At 48.2% G+C, this 17,550-nt stretch overlaps 1 protein-coding gene across 6 annotated transcripts in view; it reads left to right on the forward strand.

Annotated features, from left to right (window-relative positions):
* Positions 1-17,550, forward strand: part of Myo5b (myosin VB) — a 298,441-nt gene that overhangs the window by 177,029 nt on the left and 103,862 nt on the right. For all 6 annotated transcript variants that reach the window (XM_055622523.1, XM_055622526.1, XM_055622525.1 and 3 more), the window contains exons 8-10: positions 2,986-3,093; positions 6,535-6,644; positions 11,531-11,796. In XM_055622523.1, coding sequence (XP_055478498.1) covers positions 2,986-3,093; positions 6,535-6,644; positions 11,531-11,796 — 484 coding nt within the window. The remainder of the gene's footprint in view (positions 1-2,985; positions 3,094-6,534; positions 6,645-11,530; positions 11,797-17,550) is intronic.

The following is a 17,550-nucleotide window of genomic DNA, read 5'->3' on the forward strand; positions in this document are numbered from 1 at the left end:
TTTACAAGCTGAAGAGTGGGAGCAAGTGCAGTAAGTTCTCTTTTTGGGGCACTGGGAAAGTTGTCAGGTAAACTATTTGGAAAAGTGAGTTTAAGAGAAGGAACTACTTTATTATTAACTTTTGAATCTGTCCTTGCTCAGCACCCTGAGCTTGTGGAGTAATTAGCTATGAAAGTGCTAAGTATGTTTTGAGCATAAGTCATACAGATTTACTTCTGTTGAACCTCTGAGTGGAAAAAGGGCTGAAGTCCTTTCTGCTCCAGCTCAAGAACCTTGGCCTTCTCTCACCTACATGTGTTAAGTTAATCCTCCAGGAGACCTCTCAGCACTCAGTGGATGGTCTGTGCATGCCTCTCTACTTCTTCCTGTTTAAGTATTGGTCTAGCATATGGTAGTCTTGGTTGTATCATCATCATAAACTTCAGTGCTGACTTCTGATACTTTCCAGCTGGGCCTGGCGCATTTCATGCTTACTTCTCCAAAACTGTTGGCTGAATGCATTGTGGCCTGGAACATGGATGTTACATAGGAGCACCAGGACATGGGTAGAGATGAGAAAGGAGAGGTGGGTAGGGGCTGTTGAGAGCATGACAAATGGAAGGGCTGAGGAGCTACTGCAAGGAGGCTGGTATGTGTAGAACACAAAGATAAAGAAGAAAGGGACAGGCTGTGAGTCTGGAGGAGTAGGGGTGCCCATGTCACAAAAGGTTTAGAACATTGACCCTTGCCCTGATGGCAATGAGACTGTTGGAGGCCTTTGTGCAGGAGAGTGATGTAACTGGAGTTATCAGCATTGTGGGGGTGGGTTTGGGAGAATGAAAGCCAAAATACAAACATAGGTTTAGAATCTTTTGCAACATTTCCTCTGCAACACTTACTGAAGGTCAGACCCTCAGCAATGGTAGTCAGCATGGAGAAAGAAAATATACCATAAACGTTCTTAGAAGATAAATGGAAGAATGCAGTGCTGATGGGCTTGGAGTCATTATGGAGCTGATGTGTGCATGCCCAGGTCTCAGGAAAAGGATTTACTGGATGGTTTTTAGGGAAAGAGGAAAAGCAGTGCATGTCCCAAAGAAGAGAGAGAGAATAGACAGAGGTAGTGGCTGAAGAGAGGGAGCAAGGTAGGAAAGGGAGCACAGAGAGTTAAGAGGGTGGAGATCAGATCTGAGGAGAGCGAGGGCAAGAGGACAGAAAGCCTGTAGAGAAAAGAGAAACTGAGGGTGAGGGTATCTCTGTGACAAGCTGGAGACCTAAATCAGGGTAGGCTCCTGGGAGGATATGAGGGGGATTCAAGCAGAGACTACTAGTAGCAGAGACCACAGAGAATGAAGAGGACATCCTCTAACTAGACTAGTCTCTTAGTAGAGGGAGGGAAAACTCCAACCCACCCACAAAAGCTTCAACCTCAAATTTACCCTGCCTCCAATATGTGCAGGGATAAAGAGAGAGCAGATAAGCAGAAATTGAGGGAATGCCTAACCAATGCCTGGCCCAACCAAAGACCTTCCCTATGGGAGAGTGCCAACCCCTGACACTGTGAACCATACTCTGCTAAGCTGCAGACAGGAGCCTGACGGAGATGGCCTCTGAAAGACTCTACCCAGCAGCGCCTCAAAACAGATGCTGAGACTCACAGCCAAACATTGGGCAATTCTTAGGGAGTCTTGTGGAAAAGTGGGAGGAAAGAGAAAAGGACCTGGAGGTGACAGGAGCTCTACAAGAAGACCAACAGAAACAACTAACTATGGCATAAACAGTCTTGCTGAGACTGAAGCATCAACCAAATACCATGCATGATCTGGACCTGGGCCCCCTACAAAGATGTAGCAAATGGGCAGCTTAGGCTTCATGTGGGTCCTCTAGTAAGGGAAGTGGAGATTGCATCTGACATAGACTCTCTTGCCAGCTTTTTGACCGTTTTCTCCTGGCAGGACTGCCTTACCAGGCCACAGGGGAAGAGGGCATGCTTGGTCCTGATGCAACTTGATGAGTTGGGGTGGATGGGAAAGGGGGCTCCCCTTTTCTGAGAAAGAGGCAACAGGGAAGAAAGAGGGAAGGAGAATGGGACAGGGAGGGGAGGAAGGATAGGGCTACAACCAGGATGTAAAATGAATAAAAAATTACTTAATAATTTTAAAAAATGAGCACTATACACTTTGAGCATGAAGTACCAGGCAGGACTGTCCTCACATTTTGTACTTTCCGGAGATGTTTAAACATTGTGCATGCGTGTGAATACATATACGTGAGTGCCAGTGCCCACAGAGGCCAGAGGCTTTGGATTCCCGCAAGTTGGAGGTTTTGAGACTCCTGCATAGACAGTATATGTTCCTAACTGCTGAGCATCTCATCAGCAGCCCCCGACCAAAATAATTTTTATTACAGTCAATCACCGTTTTTCAGCCTGACCTCTGAGGCCAGGGCCTTTGTAGGAGCAGATATTGCCGTCCTGAGTAATGCCATTCGCTTGCTTGTTGTACGTTTGCCCTTTGCTAAGCGTGTCTCTCAAGTGTAAAACGCCGCACTGGCTCTCCTCTCTCACCAGCTGTCAAGGCTGTCAGAGGCATGGCTGGGGGAGCGGGGACCCGGGAGGTGAGAAAACACAAGGATATCAGCCCTTCCCTGTCCTTACCTCTCGAGGCTCCCGTGTGCCTGACTTTGTAAAGTACACAAAGACAGTCACAGGCACCCTCCACTGCCCCGTGCTTGTCAAATGTGGCTGCGGGACGAGGCCCACCTGAGGCCGTAAGTACGAGGTTCTAGGATATGATTCTAAGTACCCATCTTCCTTGTGTGTTAGGTCCTTCAGAGGCTCAAATCTGAATTAAATGGTGGCGAACTAAATGCCCCATGACCTGTTTATCTTACCAACACGTTCACCATGCCGCCTTTACATGCACACAGCACATACCTTGAGTGTAATACAAGTTTCTCTATTGTCTTCTCTCTCATTTTCCACACCTCACCTCCTCCCTCCCGCAGCATGTGCAGAGGACTTCTTCTACACATCCCATGGAGGGAGCACGGCTATCGAGGGTGTCGATGATGCAGAAGATTTTGAGAAGACTCGACAGGCCTTCACGCTGCTTGGTAAGGAGCTTCTGAATGAGAGCAGCCTGCACCGGGGTCTGATCCCACGGAGAGGAGGAAGTGAGGCGAGGTCTCACTGGCTTCCCTGCTGAGTCCTCTGAGTGTCGGTGAATGACCTCTTACACTCTGATCTCTCTCAGTCCATAGTCCGCAAACGTTAGGATTTGGAGCTTCCTCAGAAATATGCTTTTGAGCCAAGTGCCGTAAAATATCCAGTCACTTCCTCAGGTGCTGAAACGTATGGAGAAAAGCCCAGCATAGCCGTGTCTTGTGTGTGTGGTCTGGGTTCAGAGGCAACGTGTGCCCCCAGAAAGACCCTCCCACTCAGCCAGACCACCTGTGCACGAGACACAGCATCTGGGCTGAACCCTTCGGCACTTGGACTACAGGTGTGCTAGCCCTGTGGGTGGCAGTCCTCGAGTTCTAGGTGACCTTCAGTAGCAAATGGGCTTGGTAGAGCTGAGGGAAATTGTCCATACCCCCAGCCTGATTTAGGGGGAGAAGCACTCCCAGGTTTGTGAGATGAAAAGTAATTCTTTCTTGATTGGGAAGTTAAAACAGTCAGTCCTGGGGCCTGTAGCCAGACAAGGGGAAGCATAAGGTGGCCTGAAACTCAGAACGTGACTCAGGGCCACGGAGTCTTCCCCACCCCTTCTCTGTCAGAGATGAAGCATGTGGCACCTCTGTCAGGTTGCTCAGAACAGCATCTGTTCAGTTCTGTGGTATGAGCCAAGTTTTGTCACTGTCCAAATTAAACGTGATCAAGCTGGACACACTCTAGTCTCTAAGGGGAGGAAATGAGGGGCTTATGTGCTGTGGCCCTGGTGTGATCACTTCTCTGGGTAGCTGGCACCTGAGTAGAATTCATCTTTTGTGCTGTGAATTACCAGGAGACAGAAAGTTCTGGGGTTATTCCATCATGAAAACAGCATCGTTATAACTGGAGTGACAGGACGTGATTAACTGTGGAAAGGGCCAAAGTGGACTTTGAGGACAGGAGCCACAGAGCCAAAGGAAGCACTGCTATGGCTAGTGTAAGGAACCAAACATCCCAAGGACCATTAAGTAGCCTGGGAGGAGAGGGAAGGGTGCTCAAGGGTGATAACCAGCATTCTGTGCTTGCACTGAGAGTGGTGAGTCCGTAGGCCCAATGTGAGCTCAGCAGGGAGGCTGTCGGACTCCCAGGTGAATAGTGACACTTGGCAGGGACCAGAACCAGGTGGGGACCACCTTTCCACTGCCTTTGCATCACTGAAGGGTCCTCTGTTCAGAGCCTGGATGCTCTGCCAGTTGGTATAGAGCAGCTCCCCGAGGGAGGGAAGACAGAATATCTTGCTGTCTATGCCTCTGGCTTTGCCCAGCACCACAGTCAGGGACTTAGGAAGATACCCGAGGGTGAGCAGGATGTGTTCTGCCCAGCCTGTGGACAGGAGAAGCATCCGTCATGGGGCTGCAGCCCACTCTGGGCGGCTGTAGCGATGAGCAGGAGCTGGTAGGAGGCGGGCGGGAACCTCCCAGGCTCTGAGATAAATGCTTTAGTTCTCAAAGTAGATCACATTTACAACATTATTTTAGAAAGGCTTTCTTCCCTACTCTTTCTTAGCTACTGAGGATGGAAATAAATTGTCTTAAAATATAAGATAGTAAAGAGCGTGGGCTTTGTGGAATGTGTGGCTTCTGTTGCTTCTACTCATCTGTGCCGCAGTAGCCTGCAAACAGCTTCAGCTAAACCAAGTGGGCTCTTACATGGGTTACATAGCCTGTGGACTGTGGGGCATGGGCTGTTGGCCCTTGTTTTATTCCATAGGTTTAATTGATGGTTCTAAACTTTTTAAATTGTTTGTAAATTTCTTAAATCATTACTGTATTTAGATCATTCTACCCCTCCTGTCCGCCAGCCCATCTTGTGCCCATCTCCAACACTCACTCTCAAATTTATGGCCTCTCACTTAATTACTATTAAGTATTATTGTTAAGTATGTATGTGTTCGGACCATTCACTGTGGCTTGTATCTACCTGTGTTGAGGCTGCCCGCTTGGGATTAGGTAACCTATCAGGGAGCTCCTCTCTTGAAGAAACCGATTTCTCCTCCCTTGGTTACATGAAACCCTTCCTCTAAGTGCAGGACCTCGTGGCACATCCCCATCCACATTGGCATGCCAGCTACTGCCGTGCTTGTGCAGGTCTAGTTCCGGCAGCCACATGGTGGAGATTCATGATGGCTTCCCTGTCATGACTAGAAGGCATGCTCTAATAGCAGGCACCCCGAGTCTCTGGCTCTTGCAGTCTTTCCTTTTGCTTTTCGGGATTTTCCCTCAGCCTTACGTATAAGGTTTGCACTGTTTTATTCTGTTACTGCTTATCATTTGTTACTGCTTATCACTGGATTGTTTGGTTCCTGCTTCCCATAGTACGGGTTTGCTCAGAGGATCCCCTGATAGGAAAGGGCTTTCTTGTTTTACTTAGTTTATGCTGAGGCTGTCCACTTTGGGGATTATCTGTGGTAATCTCTAACCCCAGCAAAACCTGCCTTTGCCTCCCATTTAAATACAGATGCAATGGCTGTTGTAGCTTGGGTAAAGCCCTGCCAGAAGGATGAGTAGGCACAGCTGAGGAGGAGTGGTGGGAGCACTCATTCCCATTTGCCTTTCATTTGCCATTCATTCAATAGAAGGCAACTTTACTAATATTCATCATACCGTTCTGTCAACTTTCTTAATAAGTTTGAAATAAATTAAAAAATTTAAAAGAACGAATATTAATATTAAAAATTTAAAAGAACTAATCCCTTGAAGCTAAATCTAAATTTTAGAGACATGCCTTTGGTAATTCATGCAGGCAAATAACAAATGTGACCATCAAGTTTGCTGCCACAGTGTTTCTGGGCAGTGTGTGCTTCTGTCACGGGACTAACAGCCTTCCTCAGCTGGCAGTGCACATAAACCAGCTGGCTGGCCAGTCCCTAGGACAGTAATCCCAGGGGTGTGGTGGAAGGTTCTTTCTTTCCCAGTTGGCCCTGTGTTTGTGTCACAGATGTTTACAGGATATTAAGTTAGGAGGGAAAAAAATGACTGCAGATAAATGGCCATCCTTATTAAACTCATAAAAACACCCATAAAGTGCCTGGTTGAAATGAAGTTCAAAATGAGTCAATCCTACTGCTGCCTCTCCTTGCTCTTGGAGAAGTTAAAATGATAACAGGCCCCATCTGTGCGATCCAGACAATCAGTGAGGGTATTTACCCTTTAGTCCAGGAGCCCCCTTGCCGCTGAGATGCTACTTTGAGTGGTAATCACTTGGCCTGGCTGGCTTTGGGAGTCATTAACCCTAACCCAGGAAGGAAAATCAAACAATTTTTAAAGTCCTTAAAAAGGGTAAAAAGTCCTTTCTATAATAGCACAGATATTGGATGTCATTCATGCCATTTTTCCCCCCTTCAGGAGTGCGGGAGTCTCATCAAATAAGCATCTTTAAGATAATTGCCTCCATCTTGCACCTTGGAAGTGTGGAGATTCAGGCTGAGCGTGATGGGGATTCCTGCAGCATACCCGTAAGTGGCACCAGAGATGAAATGTGCATCAGCTTGGCTCCTCCATGAATCCATGGGCGTTTGCCTCTGTGCTTGGAGGGCAACCACTTGTTATCTGTTCTGAACAGTAATGGCTTCTGTTTTCTCACTGATAATTTTTTTTTTTTTTTAAGAACCAATTCGTTTCAATCAGCTGCCATCAAGTTTCTATGGCTGGGTCAAGGGGTTTAGTGGGTAGTCAATAAATTTGTTTGATGGGTTTATTTTCCAAGTACTTTGAGGCACATAAAATGCTACAGCACGTCATCAATCTGTTGAGTACCTTGTGGGGTCCAGACTCAAGTGTTTGCAGCAAGGAAATGGCGTGTTGGATACCACAGTTGGTGACTGCTTCCTAAGAACTTTCATTCTAACTGGGTAGCCATGATGGGATGACGTTTGCTGACTTTTTTCCAGTACAAGGCAGAATATTAAGTAAGGCATCTCGGTCAAGGGCCCACCGTCTGTGACAGCTCCTTAAAGGCTCATGATAAAGGTCCTTTCCTCGAGCCTCGTGTTGCAGTGGACATGTGGTAGGCAAGGAGGCGGCAGTGTGGGCCGGAGCGCGCAGAGGGGCTCCTGTTAAAGGGGCAGACAGCAGCTGCTGTGTCTTCGCTGGAACTTAATGCTGTTGGCCAGTGCTGAAACTCATCCTCTGACCTCAAGTAGTTGAATCTGCCATGTTTCCACTCCTGTGCCTATTTGTGACTAGCCTAGAAGGGATCACAAAGTGTGGTTCTTACCTCTTGGGATGTGAAATTTAAATAACTAGATTCTAGGAAGAGCCCAAAGATGTTGTTAGAGAATTCAGGTGTGGGTGTATGGCCGTGTCAGCCATAAGCTACAGCTGTTTCCACTTACTGCTACTGCTATTTGTGTAGGGCTAGAGTTAGCAGAAGTTCAAATGCCCTCCCTGCCTTTAGGGAGGGAAAGGCCTGAACTCCTTCTGGGTTCAACAAAGCTCCTACCCAGCCTGCCCTCTAGCCCCACATGAGAGCTCTGTGACTCCAGCTGTACCCCTGAGAAAGGTGGGGAATCGGGAGCTTACCATAGCCCAGAGCAGTTTCTGACAGCTGACATTCACAGGCTGCCGTGCGTGTGTGCACTGTGGGGTGTGTTCAGCCTGCAGTATGGTGGAGATGGCAGCCATAATGCCTTGATAGCAAGTAGGGAATTCTGAGGACAGTGGCCTACCTGGTGAACACAGGTCCTAACTGACTTGTGAGTGTTTGAGGCTGGTGAAGAGTTGGCCCTTTGCCTTGGGGAGAAAAGGTGCAGAGTTTATGCCCCTTTTGTATTTGCCCATATGCAAATACCCCACATATCTTTAGGTCAGCTGTATTCTGCAAGGGACAAGGACAATTGGGAAGAACATGCACTGACAAATTCCTGGCTTAGGCTGGCAATTGCAAGAGGAACAACTACTCGGAGTCACGCTACTGGTCATGGAGTTTTTGTTTATTTGCATTGGTTTTGGTGTGTGCCTTGCTGGGCATCAAAGTTTTAGGCTCCTCAGCCTGAGCTCTCCAATTGAGCTGCACACTCAGCCTCCTGGCCATAGATTCTTATGGCAAACCAATCCTCCCTTGCCTCCCTTAGCACAATGATTTCCCATTCCTTGTGTGATTATTTGCTCTCTCTCTCTCTCTCTCTTTCTCCCTCCTATTCCTCCTCCCCTCCCCACCCCCTTCCAAACTGATGAGGGCAGTAGGTCTGCTTATTCTCAGTCACCTTGGCAGTATACAGGGCTCAGTGTGCACTCTTGAATGGATAGCTGGGTGATTCATTGAGGCTGTCTAGCCTGGGCAGTAATAAAAATGAGAGCCAGTGTGGACGTGACAGAGCTCAGTGGGTGCCGGCGAGGAAGCAAGGCCCTGAGCACCTGGAAGGCTGTGGCCACTTCTTTGCAAAGTCCAGCCTTGGGCTTGTCGGTGCAGTGTCTGACGTTGTGACCAGTCCTTCACTCCTGGATGTTCAGATGAGGGAGAGTCATTGTTACGGGTGCCTGCTCCCCAACCCCACCACTAAGCTGTTGGACCACATCTGATGAATCAGTACTCTGCTTGATACCCAGCGGTACCGTGGGTACTTTGTGAGGTCTTTACAAAGGGGGCCATCAGGACACTGGGAGAAAAAGGGACAGCGGATACAGGTGACAGATGAGATGCCCTGAGATGGGAGGCTGTGAGAGTGATAGCCACATCAGGGCTGCCAGGGTTCAAATCCCGACCCTGCCACTTCTCAGGTATGTCACTTTAGAGCTGCTTCCTCCCCTCCCCTCCTCTACACAGTGAGTAGAGGCCTTCACTCCAAGCTGATGGTGATGAGGTCTAAACTAGTGCCACTCTGGTTGTTTGGGCAAGAATGGACCTTAAGAGAATGCCTCTTCCTATACAGAGGAGCAAAACCTCAGTAAAGCCCAGAGAGAGGAACTCTGCCTTGAAAGGCAGAGTGACTGGCGCCCCACTGGGACAGGGCCAAGCAGGGTTCTTCCCTGTATCACTCCTTCTCACGTACTCAACTCCTTTTTTACTAAAAGACCTGAGCGACCTGCACCCTCCCTAGGGACCCTGAGCAGAGTGAGCCCAAGTGGGCCCGAGTGTGAGCTGGAGGAGTGTACTGCTGACACCACTTTAGATGGATTCTCGTTGCGTTCCTCGGGTCCGAGGGTAGGTTTGCTGTTTACTCACAAGCAGTGTGCCATCTGCTCTGCAATTTTTATTTTTAACTAGAGCATGAGAATGTGTCCCGTGATTGCCAGTGTTACCTTGGAGATGAAACAGTGTCCAATTACTTGGACACCAGAGGCCATTTTCCCCCTTGATTTTGGCAATACAGGCCCATAAAACTAACCCACTGTCTATAATGCTGAGTATTTTAATGGGTTTATCATCATCTAATTATGCTTAAATGTAATTGCATGATGTCAAATCAGTTTCTGTTACTTCCTTTAATCAACAGTCAGAAGTGGGTGGGAGTAGAGAAGCCTCCACTGTGGTGTCTGGAAACCTGTCCCCAGTGGCTTTAAAGAGTTAGCTCCATAAGTGTTGTTCTATCTCAGCCATACTCTGGCATGAGGAGTGGGAAGGGAAGGGCAAGGGACCAGAGACGAGACAGAGGCACCTGGGAGAAGGTCCTTTTTTGCTGCAAGCAAACCACTCAGGAGGTCCATCTGTAGTGTGTGCCTAGCAATTAAGGATTCCTTAAAAATAGGTCAGATGAACCAATCAGACACTTGGCACCTGTGAACTTGTTGCCTGCCAAGCAGGCTCCAAATTCTACCCTGGACGGTAACATTACTTTGGAGCAGGCAGGAATAGGCTGCGGTGGGAGCTGAGGCTGGAAGTAGCCAAGACACTGTAATGTGCTTAGTGGGTATGAAGGTCTCTACATACCAAGTCTACTCCAGCTGCCTGGCTTGAGCAGTCTGGGAGCCTCGCTCAGCTTCAGTTTCCTCATCTGAGTGAAGTGGGATAGACCAGAATGGCGGCTCCCAAGCAGGAGCCTGGCCCCAGAGAGACGAGTCTGGGAGTGTTCTTTAACATGCCTGCCTCTTGGTGCTTATGAGCTCAGCCACCTTGAACCTAGTGTGACACTGGTTAGTGCTCTCTCCAGCCTGTGTCCTATCCTTGCTTGGGGAACACATTGGTCTCAGGATTTGGAGGAGGAGCTTTCTTTTCTAACATCCTATTTTATATTAATATTTGCTTTGGCTAGATGGCTACATATGATAGGGTCAATTGGCCTGAGGATGTAATGTAAAGGGGGAAATGATAACATTTTCTATGTTAATTTTTTTTAAAATTAGCCCTCGTTTAAATCCTACAAGTGGCCTCATCAGAAATTGAGACCCATAAGCAATCTAGAGCCATTAGGAGGTAACATCCCGTGTCCTGAATCGAAAAGATTCTCTTCTAGTCTCAGAGTTAATAAGCTGGCTTCGCCACCTTGCCAAGCACAGCAAGATAAGGGTTGAATAACCACAAGGATAACGGGTTTTCTGTGGGTTCCCTGAATGGGCAGCAGGGATTTGCCACGAGACTCAGGTGCTTGAATGAAGTGAGGCACAACTCTCTGGGGACTTTGATTTTCTAGTAAAAAGCCAGTGGTGTGACTGGTGAACACAGGTTAAGACTCAAGGCAGCCCTTTGTGGCAGCTGGGAAGCTGGTGCTCCGTCATGTAAACGGGGCCTGTTTGCATGCCATTGCTGCAGAGAGAAGCTGTCCACTGGGTGTGGGCTTGTTTCTTACCAGCACATCTGAACACATGATTTAGAGGACTGGGGTGTAAAACCCCAGGATGCTTCCATGTCCTGCCTACCTTTAAGACAGTCACCAATCTGCTCCCTGTGAAAGAAGGGGAGCTGAGGCTGAGGACAGGAGAGGGCAGAATGCTAGGCAGACCCAGAGCTTGTGTGGAAGGGCTTTGAGCGGGAGACAGAACTGTTTTCTGGAGTTGAGTGAGTGATGTGTGTAACCTCTGCAGACTCGTACTGCGTGCTCAGATTGCACCTGCTGCTTTCTGGCTCCTGACTCTGGGCTGTTTCTGCATTCCTCAGCTGTCTGTCTGCAGGCTGCCCTGCCCTTCACCCGTGCTGTCCCATCATACCAGTTACCTGGCAGTTCAGGAAGGGCACAAGAGCAGTGCACAGCACTTTACGTTATTAAGGCTTTGTAATTTGGCCATTGGCAGATGTGATGATCAGTTTAAGCCACACTGCTCAGGCTCTGCCCTCTGAGTGTGGGGTGTGGGGGAACAAACTGGTAGGGTGGAGAAGGGGTTCTGTGGGTGCTGGGAGGGAGGGAAAATGTGCAAAGGAGCCCATCTCTCTCCCACTCCCCTCCTGATCCTGCCTTCCTTTCCTCAGCCCGAGGATGAGCACTTGAGCGACTTCTGCCGCCTGCTAGGAATAGAACACAGTCAGATGGAGCACTGGCTGTGCCATCGCAAGCTGGTCACCACCTCAGAGACCTACGTCAAGACCATGTCCCTGCAGCAGGTGGTGAACGCACGTGATGCCCTGGCCAAGCACATCTATGCGCAGCTGTTCTCCTGGATCGTGGACCACATCAACAAGGCCCTGCACACCTCCCTCAAGCAGCACTCCTTCATTGGGGTCCTGGACATCTACGGGTAGGCCTGCGCCCCGGCTTTTGCTCCACCTGCTGCTCATCACTATATTCCTGTTGGCATCTGGGGGCCAGCAAAGGCCTGGATGGCTTCCCAGTGATTCCAGTCAGAAGAATTAAAGCGGTGCACGGGTATTTGGGGCTGTTACAACTGGAGTCACTGTTGACCCCAAGCCAGAGATGCCAACTGTTTTACAATACAGGTGACAGTTGCCAAGGGAGCATCTGCCATGTCAAAACACTGATATCCCTACGCCTATCACAGACCTCCATAGCATCATTTTCCTAAAGTGATGTCTTGTTCTGTGGCCGAGACAGGCTTCAAATTTGAAATCGTCCTGCCTCAGCTTCCCAGTTACAGGGATTAAACCATATACTACCAGGGCCAAATTAGGCATCTATTTTTCCTACTAAGAAACAGACCCTGAGAAGGAAATGGTTTGTCCATCCTCATTCTGGAAACCTCTGTCAGCTTTTGTGTCTGTTAGGTTCTGCCTTAGACTACCTCTTGATCTCACTGTCCTCAGTTGGAGTGATGGTTTTAATACTAATCTTGCCCAGTTGTGCCTAGACTGGTGTTTGCTATATGTTAGTATTTGTGTGGTTTCTCTTCCTTTTGGAATCCAGGGAGGACTGACAGACTTTTGTTTATGACTAAACTCTGCAAGGTGAGGCCACATAGTTTGGAGGGAACATATACAGATGTGGCATGAGGAGACTGGCTTTCTCTGGCCAGGCTGTCATGAAGAGCTGAATGGCTGTGGATCACAGCCTTTCTCCAGCTGTTCCTATGGCTCAAGTGAGGTTATGAGCTACTCTTCCTGAGATTACTTCACACCCATCTAGACTCATATAAAGTTAAGTGGACAGGGCTGTCTCCCTCATCTTTTCTCACAAGTGCTCTGACCTCTTTAAGCTAAGAATAGATTACATTCTCCTACAAGTAATGCTTCTGTCTTAAAATAGACCCATAGAGTGCAGCACTGCAAGAACACAGGCACTCTGGTGGAGCACAGCTTGGTGGGTGGGAACTACCGGAACCCACCTGACCATGGCATAAAGCAGAATCCTCTTCAAAGAGGCCACTTCCCGGGCAGAAGGCCCTTTCACTTCCCTCTGTGCCTTGGCTCATCAGTGGCTTTCACCCTTCTTTATGGGCATTAAAAAAAAAAGTTAAATTTTATTTCTGGGATCACAAAGACCTCAGTAGCATGCTGAAGAGTTAAGTTTTGTGTACAAGGTAAATAATGCAAGAAGCCTTAGAAACTGTGGAAGGGTCTGTCTGAGGGTTTAGATACTTTGTGATGTAGCAGATTAAAAACCAGAGAGGTCATACATGTTTGTACAGCCAGGAGTTGTCTGCAGAAGGTGAGGTGTGAACTGGATAGAGCGGGAGAGTCCAGCAGTCTTGCAGTGGGAACAAGAGTACAATCCAGATGGTAGAAACAGACCAAGGTGTTGGAGCTGGAGAGATGGCTCGGTGATGAAGAGCATGCGCTGTTCCTGCAGAGGACCTGGGTTCAGCTTCCAGAACCTATATGGAGGTTTACACATCTATAACTCCAGGTTGATGGGAGTCAACCCAATGCCTTCTTCTGATCTCTGTGGATAGCAGCTATGCAATCAGGCAAAGCATTCACATACATAAATTTAAATAAATAAAATTTATGTGGAAAGAAGCCATCTGGTTGAAGAACAAGCAGCAGTGGGAGGTGCAGCCTCTGAGCAGCCCTGCAGGTCAGGACTCTCCCTGTAGTCGGCAGGCCATCCTCCTCTGCGCAGTGCCCCTGTCGCTTTGTGAGAGCACCACATTCTCAGAGAACTTCCTGCCTGCCTGTCAGTGACTGCTTCGGCCTTCCCTTCCCTCCACCTCGAGTATTATTGCAGGTGAGAAGACCAGATCACTGGGGGTGGTGTCACTGTCTGGGGCTAGAGTCCTGCACTTGATGGATTAAAAGGGAGAAAGTGAGCTGAGCACAAGCATTTACTGCTCTGCTTCTTGATTACAAAGTGCGGGTGTGACCACCTGCTCCAGGCTCCAGATGCTGTGATTCACTTCAAATGATTGACTGTAATCGCCAACTATGAGGGGAAAACAACAACAACAACAAAAATAAACCAAAACACCTCTTTCTTACTAGGTTATATTTATTGGTGCATTTTGTTACAGTAGCAGAAAAATAACTAAGGTAGGTTTAGAGAATTGGATGGACGTTACAACCTGGTGTCTCCAGGTCCTCCTTCCAACCACCGCCCTAAAGGTCAGCCCTAAATCTCAGCATGGAATCAGAACGGAGAGGAGCTCTGAATGAGCTGCTTCTCTTTTATCTATAAGCGCAAATGTTTCCACAGGCCAGAGCCCACCCTGAGATAAATAATCACCACAGGAGCAGCACCAGGCCACACATGTGCGCACCACACTCAGTGACTGCCGGGTAGCTTATGGGGTAGAAAAGGTCGTGGCTACCTTGAAGAGTCTGTGGTGGCCTGCTACCCACTGGCCCCACAGCAGGCCTTCTGCGCAGCCCAGTCCCAGACACCCAGTGCCCCGGTGTAAGAACAACTCCTCTTTCTTTGGCTCTCGTGTCCACTGTCCAAAATAGTGCAAGATGAGCACTACCCAGAGCAACTGTGCCAAGCCGAGCTGCTCTAAGAACCTGTGGAACTCCCTGTGAGATGTTTTCTACCAGGTGGGGCTGGACACTGTAGAGGACGGCCTGGCAGCTTTTGGCTAGAGTTTCCTTCCGCGTTGATTAGCCAGCATTTGCCGCCTCTTGGCTTCATTAGTTACAATGCTAATCTTTTATTCTTCTTCCCTCCTTGGGTCATCAAGAAATAAATGGCTCAATTTGGGGAAATACATTTTTTTGTTTTTTTATGTGGGTTTTTTTTTGGGGGGGGGTATCTTTGACCTCATCTTTGAGCACAACAAGATTTGGCTCTAGCCAGTCATCCATTTGTGCAGAGGACAATGCAGGGTGTAGAACATAGATACATTATTCTGAGGACGCTGCAAGAGAAGCTGCAGCAAGTAGTAGGGAGACTGAACTCTGGGAAGCAGGATGTGAGATTTGCTTTCTTGTTTTGTTGCTGTTGTTTTCTTTGCTATGGTAAAATACTCCCACAAAACCAAAGAGAAATAGTGTTTATCTTAGCTCACAGTTCAAAGTTGAGTCCATCATGGTGGGGAATTGGAGCAGCAGGAACTTAAAGCATCTGATGACATGTGTCTCAGAAACGGTATGAATGTTGGTGTCCGTTGGGTTGCACAGGAGACTGCAGGATTTTTTTATGGTTGCTTTTGTTGTTGGGTTTCAGGAATTTAGTGCATATTCTGAGCATTAACCCCACAGTGGAGATGGGTTAGTGTACTCTGTTTCTACTCTGTAGACTCACTGACCTGTAAATAAATTTCTGAGATTTACCACTGGCTTCTTCTTCTGGTGAAAATCTTCTTTGTGTCCTTGGTTGGTTTGCTTTTGGTTTCACTCTCCAATGCAGATGACTATACAGTCCCAGCAGAGTTACTCGAGAGGACTGACCAACCTGGCCTGGCCTTTTTACAAATGTCTTACAGAAAATGAAAGGAGAAAAACTTAGATCACATTTACCCTTTGACTTATGGACAGCAGCCCAGTTCTTGGTGGCACAGAAAGTCACAGGACATTGTTAACTTTAGAGCAAGCATAGCAAGTTAGATCTCACAGGTCAAATGATACGATTATGTTGATCTTTTACTGTCCTGGCATCTAAGAGAGCTTTACATCTTGGGGTACTCCAAAGCCAAATTCAGTCTTTTAGATTCACGCAGGGATGTCCAGCCCTTTGACGTGGCAAACAATGCTCTTACATACAAAGTTCGTGCAATCAAGTTATCAAAGATCATGGAAGATGGCTCTGTTGGTAAAGTGCGTGACATCCTTGCGTGAGGACCTAACTGGATTCTTGAATCCATATTTAAAAAAAAAAAAAAAAAAAAGCTGGACATACTGGGGAGGCAGAGAGAGATGTGCGGATCCTTGGGGCTCGCTGGCCAAATCGGCTAGCAGAATCAATGACCTTCAGGTTCATTGAGAGAGACAGTCTCAAAATTAAAGTGGAAAAGTGATTGAGGAAGAGCCCTGCACTGACCTCCAGCTCTATATGCATGTGCTTATGGACTGTGCTCAACTCCTGTGCCCATACCCACACACAAGAAAACATGCACAAAAGATGATGTTTCAAGAAAGTTTATGATTTTGTGGGGTTTTGTATATATTGATTTACTTTACATCCTGAGGCTGCCCCCTCCCTCCACTCCTCCCACTCCCCCTCACTTCCCTCTCCCACTCTCCCTTTCTCCCCAGAAAAGGGGACTCCCCCACCCCCTGTATTAACCTTCTCCACCACATCAAGTCACATCAGGACTGAGCATATCCTCATCCCCTGAGTCCAGGCTAGGTAGCGCTGCCAGGGGGAAGTGATCCAAAAGCAGGTAATAGAGTCCATGGTAGAAACAGCCCTCCCCCCCCACTTGCTAGGTGCTCCGTATGGACACCAGGTCATCTGTCAGCTACATGTGTGCAGAGGGCATAGGGCCAGAACATACATGTGCCTTAGTTGATGTCTCAGTCATCTCTGTTAGTCTTCCTGTGAGGCTCCTGTCCCCTCCATGTCCTTCCATCTTCCCCCAATACTTCCACAGGACTCCCCGAGTTCCTCCCCAGTCTTGGCTGCAAGCCCTAGCATCTGTCTCCATCTGCTGCTGCCTGGAGCCTCCCAGACAAGTCAGAAGGGGCTGCATTCATGGATATCTATAGGTTGGGTGTACCTGATAGTACTTTGGAATATGACACTCAGAACTGAATGCTCAGATGAGACTCTACTTTTTCTCTGTCTGTACCCAGCCCCCCTGATATTGTGACCTCCCCCTCTAAAAGCCTAGAGAAGAAGAAGTTATTACTCTCCCAAAAGGTTCTCATGTACTGCGAGCTTCTAGACAGCTTTCTGGTAGTGCTTCGGGGCAGAGGGATCATGGCTTGTTCTTCATTGCAGTTCTTATAAGTCTGGCTGGGGGACTTGGAGAGGTCAAGCACCTGAGAGTGGGCATTTTCTGATCGCCGTGGGTAAGGCACCCAAGGGACCTGGGAATTAAGGTACTGCAGACTGCTTTCCTTTCAGCAATGCCTTGGCCTGTGTTCTCTCAGAAGGACAAGCTTTGTGGACAGGAGCCGTTGGAAGCCCTCCATTTGAAAGTCCAACAAGCCAGACTGGCAATGGTTGGCAAACAGATGAGTGTGTCAGTCTCTCTAGGAGACTCTAGGATGCCCAGGTGACAGTTCACAACTTCAGGGTGGCAAAGGATCCAGAAAAAGATACTGGCTTATATCTGATGACTCTGTTCTTCTAGAACAAATCTCCCCAGGGTAGGCTTCCTGTGTGCCATTTAGCCCTCCCATGCATGAAGCCTGCATCCACCTCTTTACATTCTACCAAAGGTGGAAGCCTGAGGTTCTGGTTCCTCCAGCCCATGCTCCAGAGGAGATGCTGATGCTCAGCCTTCAAGAGGCACACAGCACTCTGCCGGGTCTCATGGCCAAGGCATATCCTTGTCACTGCCGTTTTACCTACAGTGGCTTTTGCTGTGTTTATAGAGGCATCTGTGGCTCTTGCTTCTCCCTGAAATTGGGTCCAATGAGAAGGAAATTAATGATGTGCTCAAGTCACATCTTTAACACGGAAGGAAATAGCAGCTGCTCATTGCACCACCAGGAGGAAG

This window comes from Psammomys obesus, unplaced genomic scaffold (assembly GCF_907164565.1).
Source record: "Psammomys obesus unplaced genomic scaffold, mPsaObe1.curated_primary_1811, whole genome shotgun sequence".
NCBI lineage: Eukaryota > Metazoa > Chordata > Mammalia > Rodentia > Muridae > Psammomys > Psammomys obesus.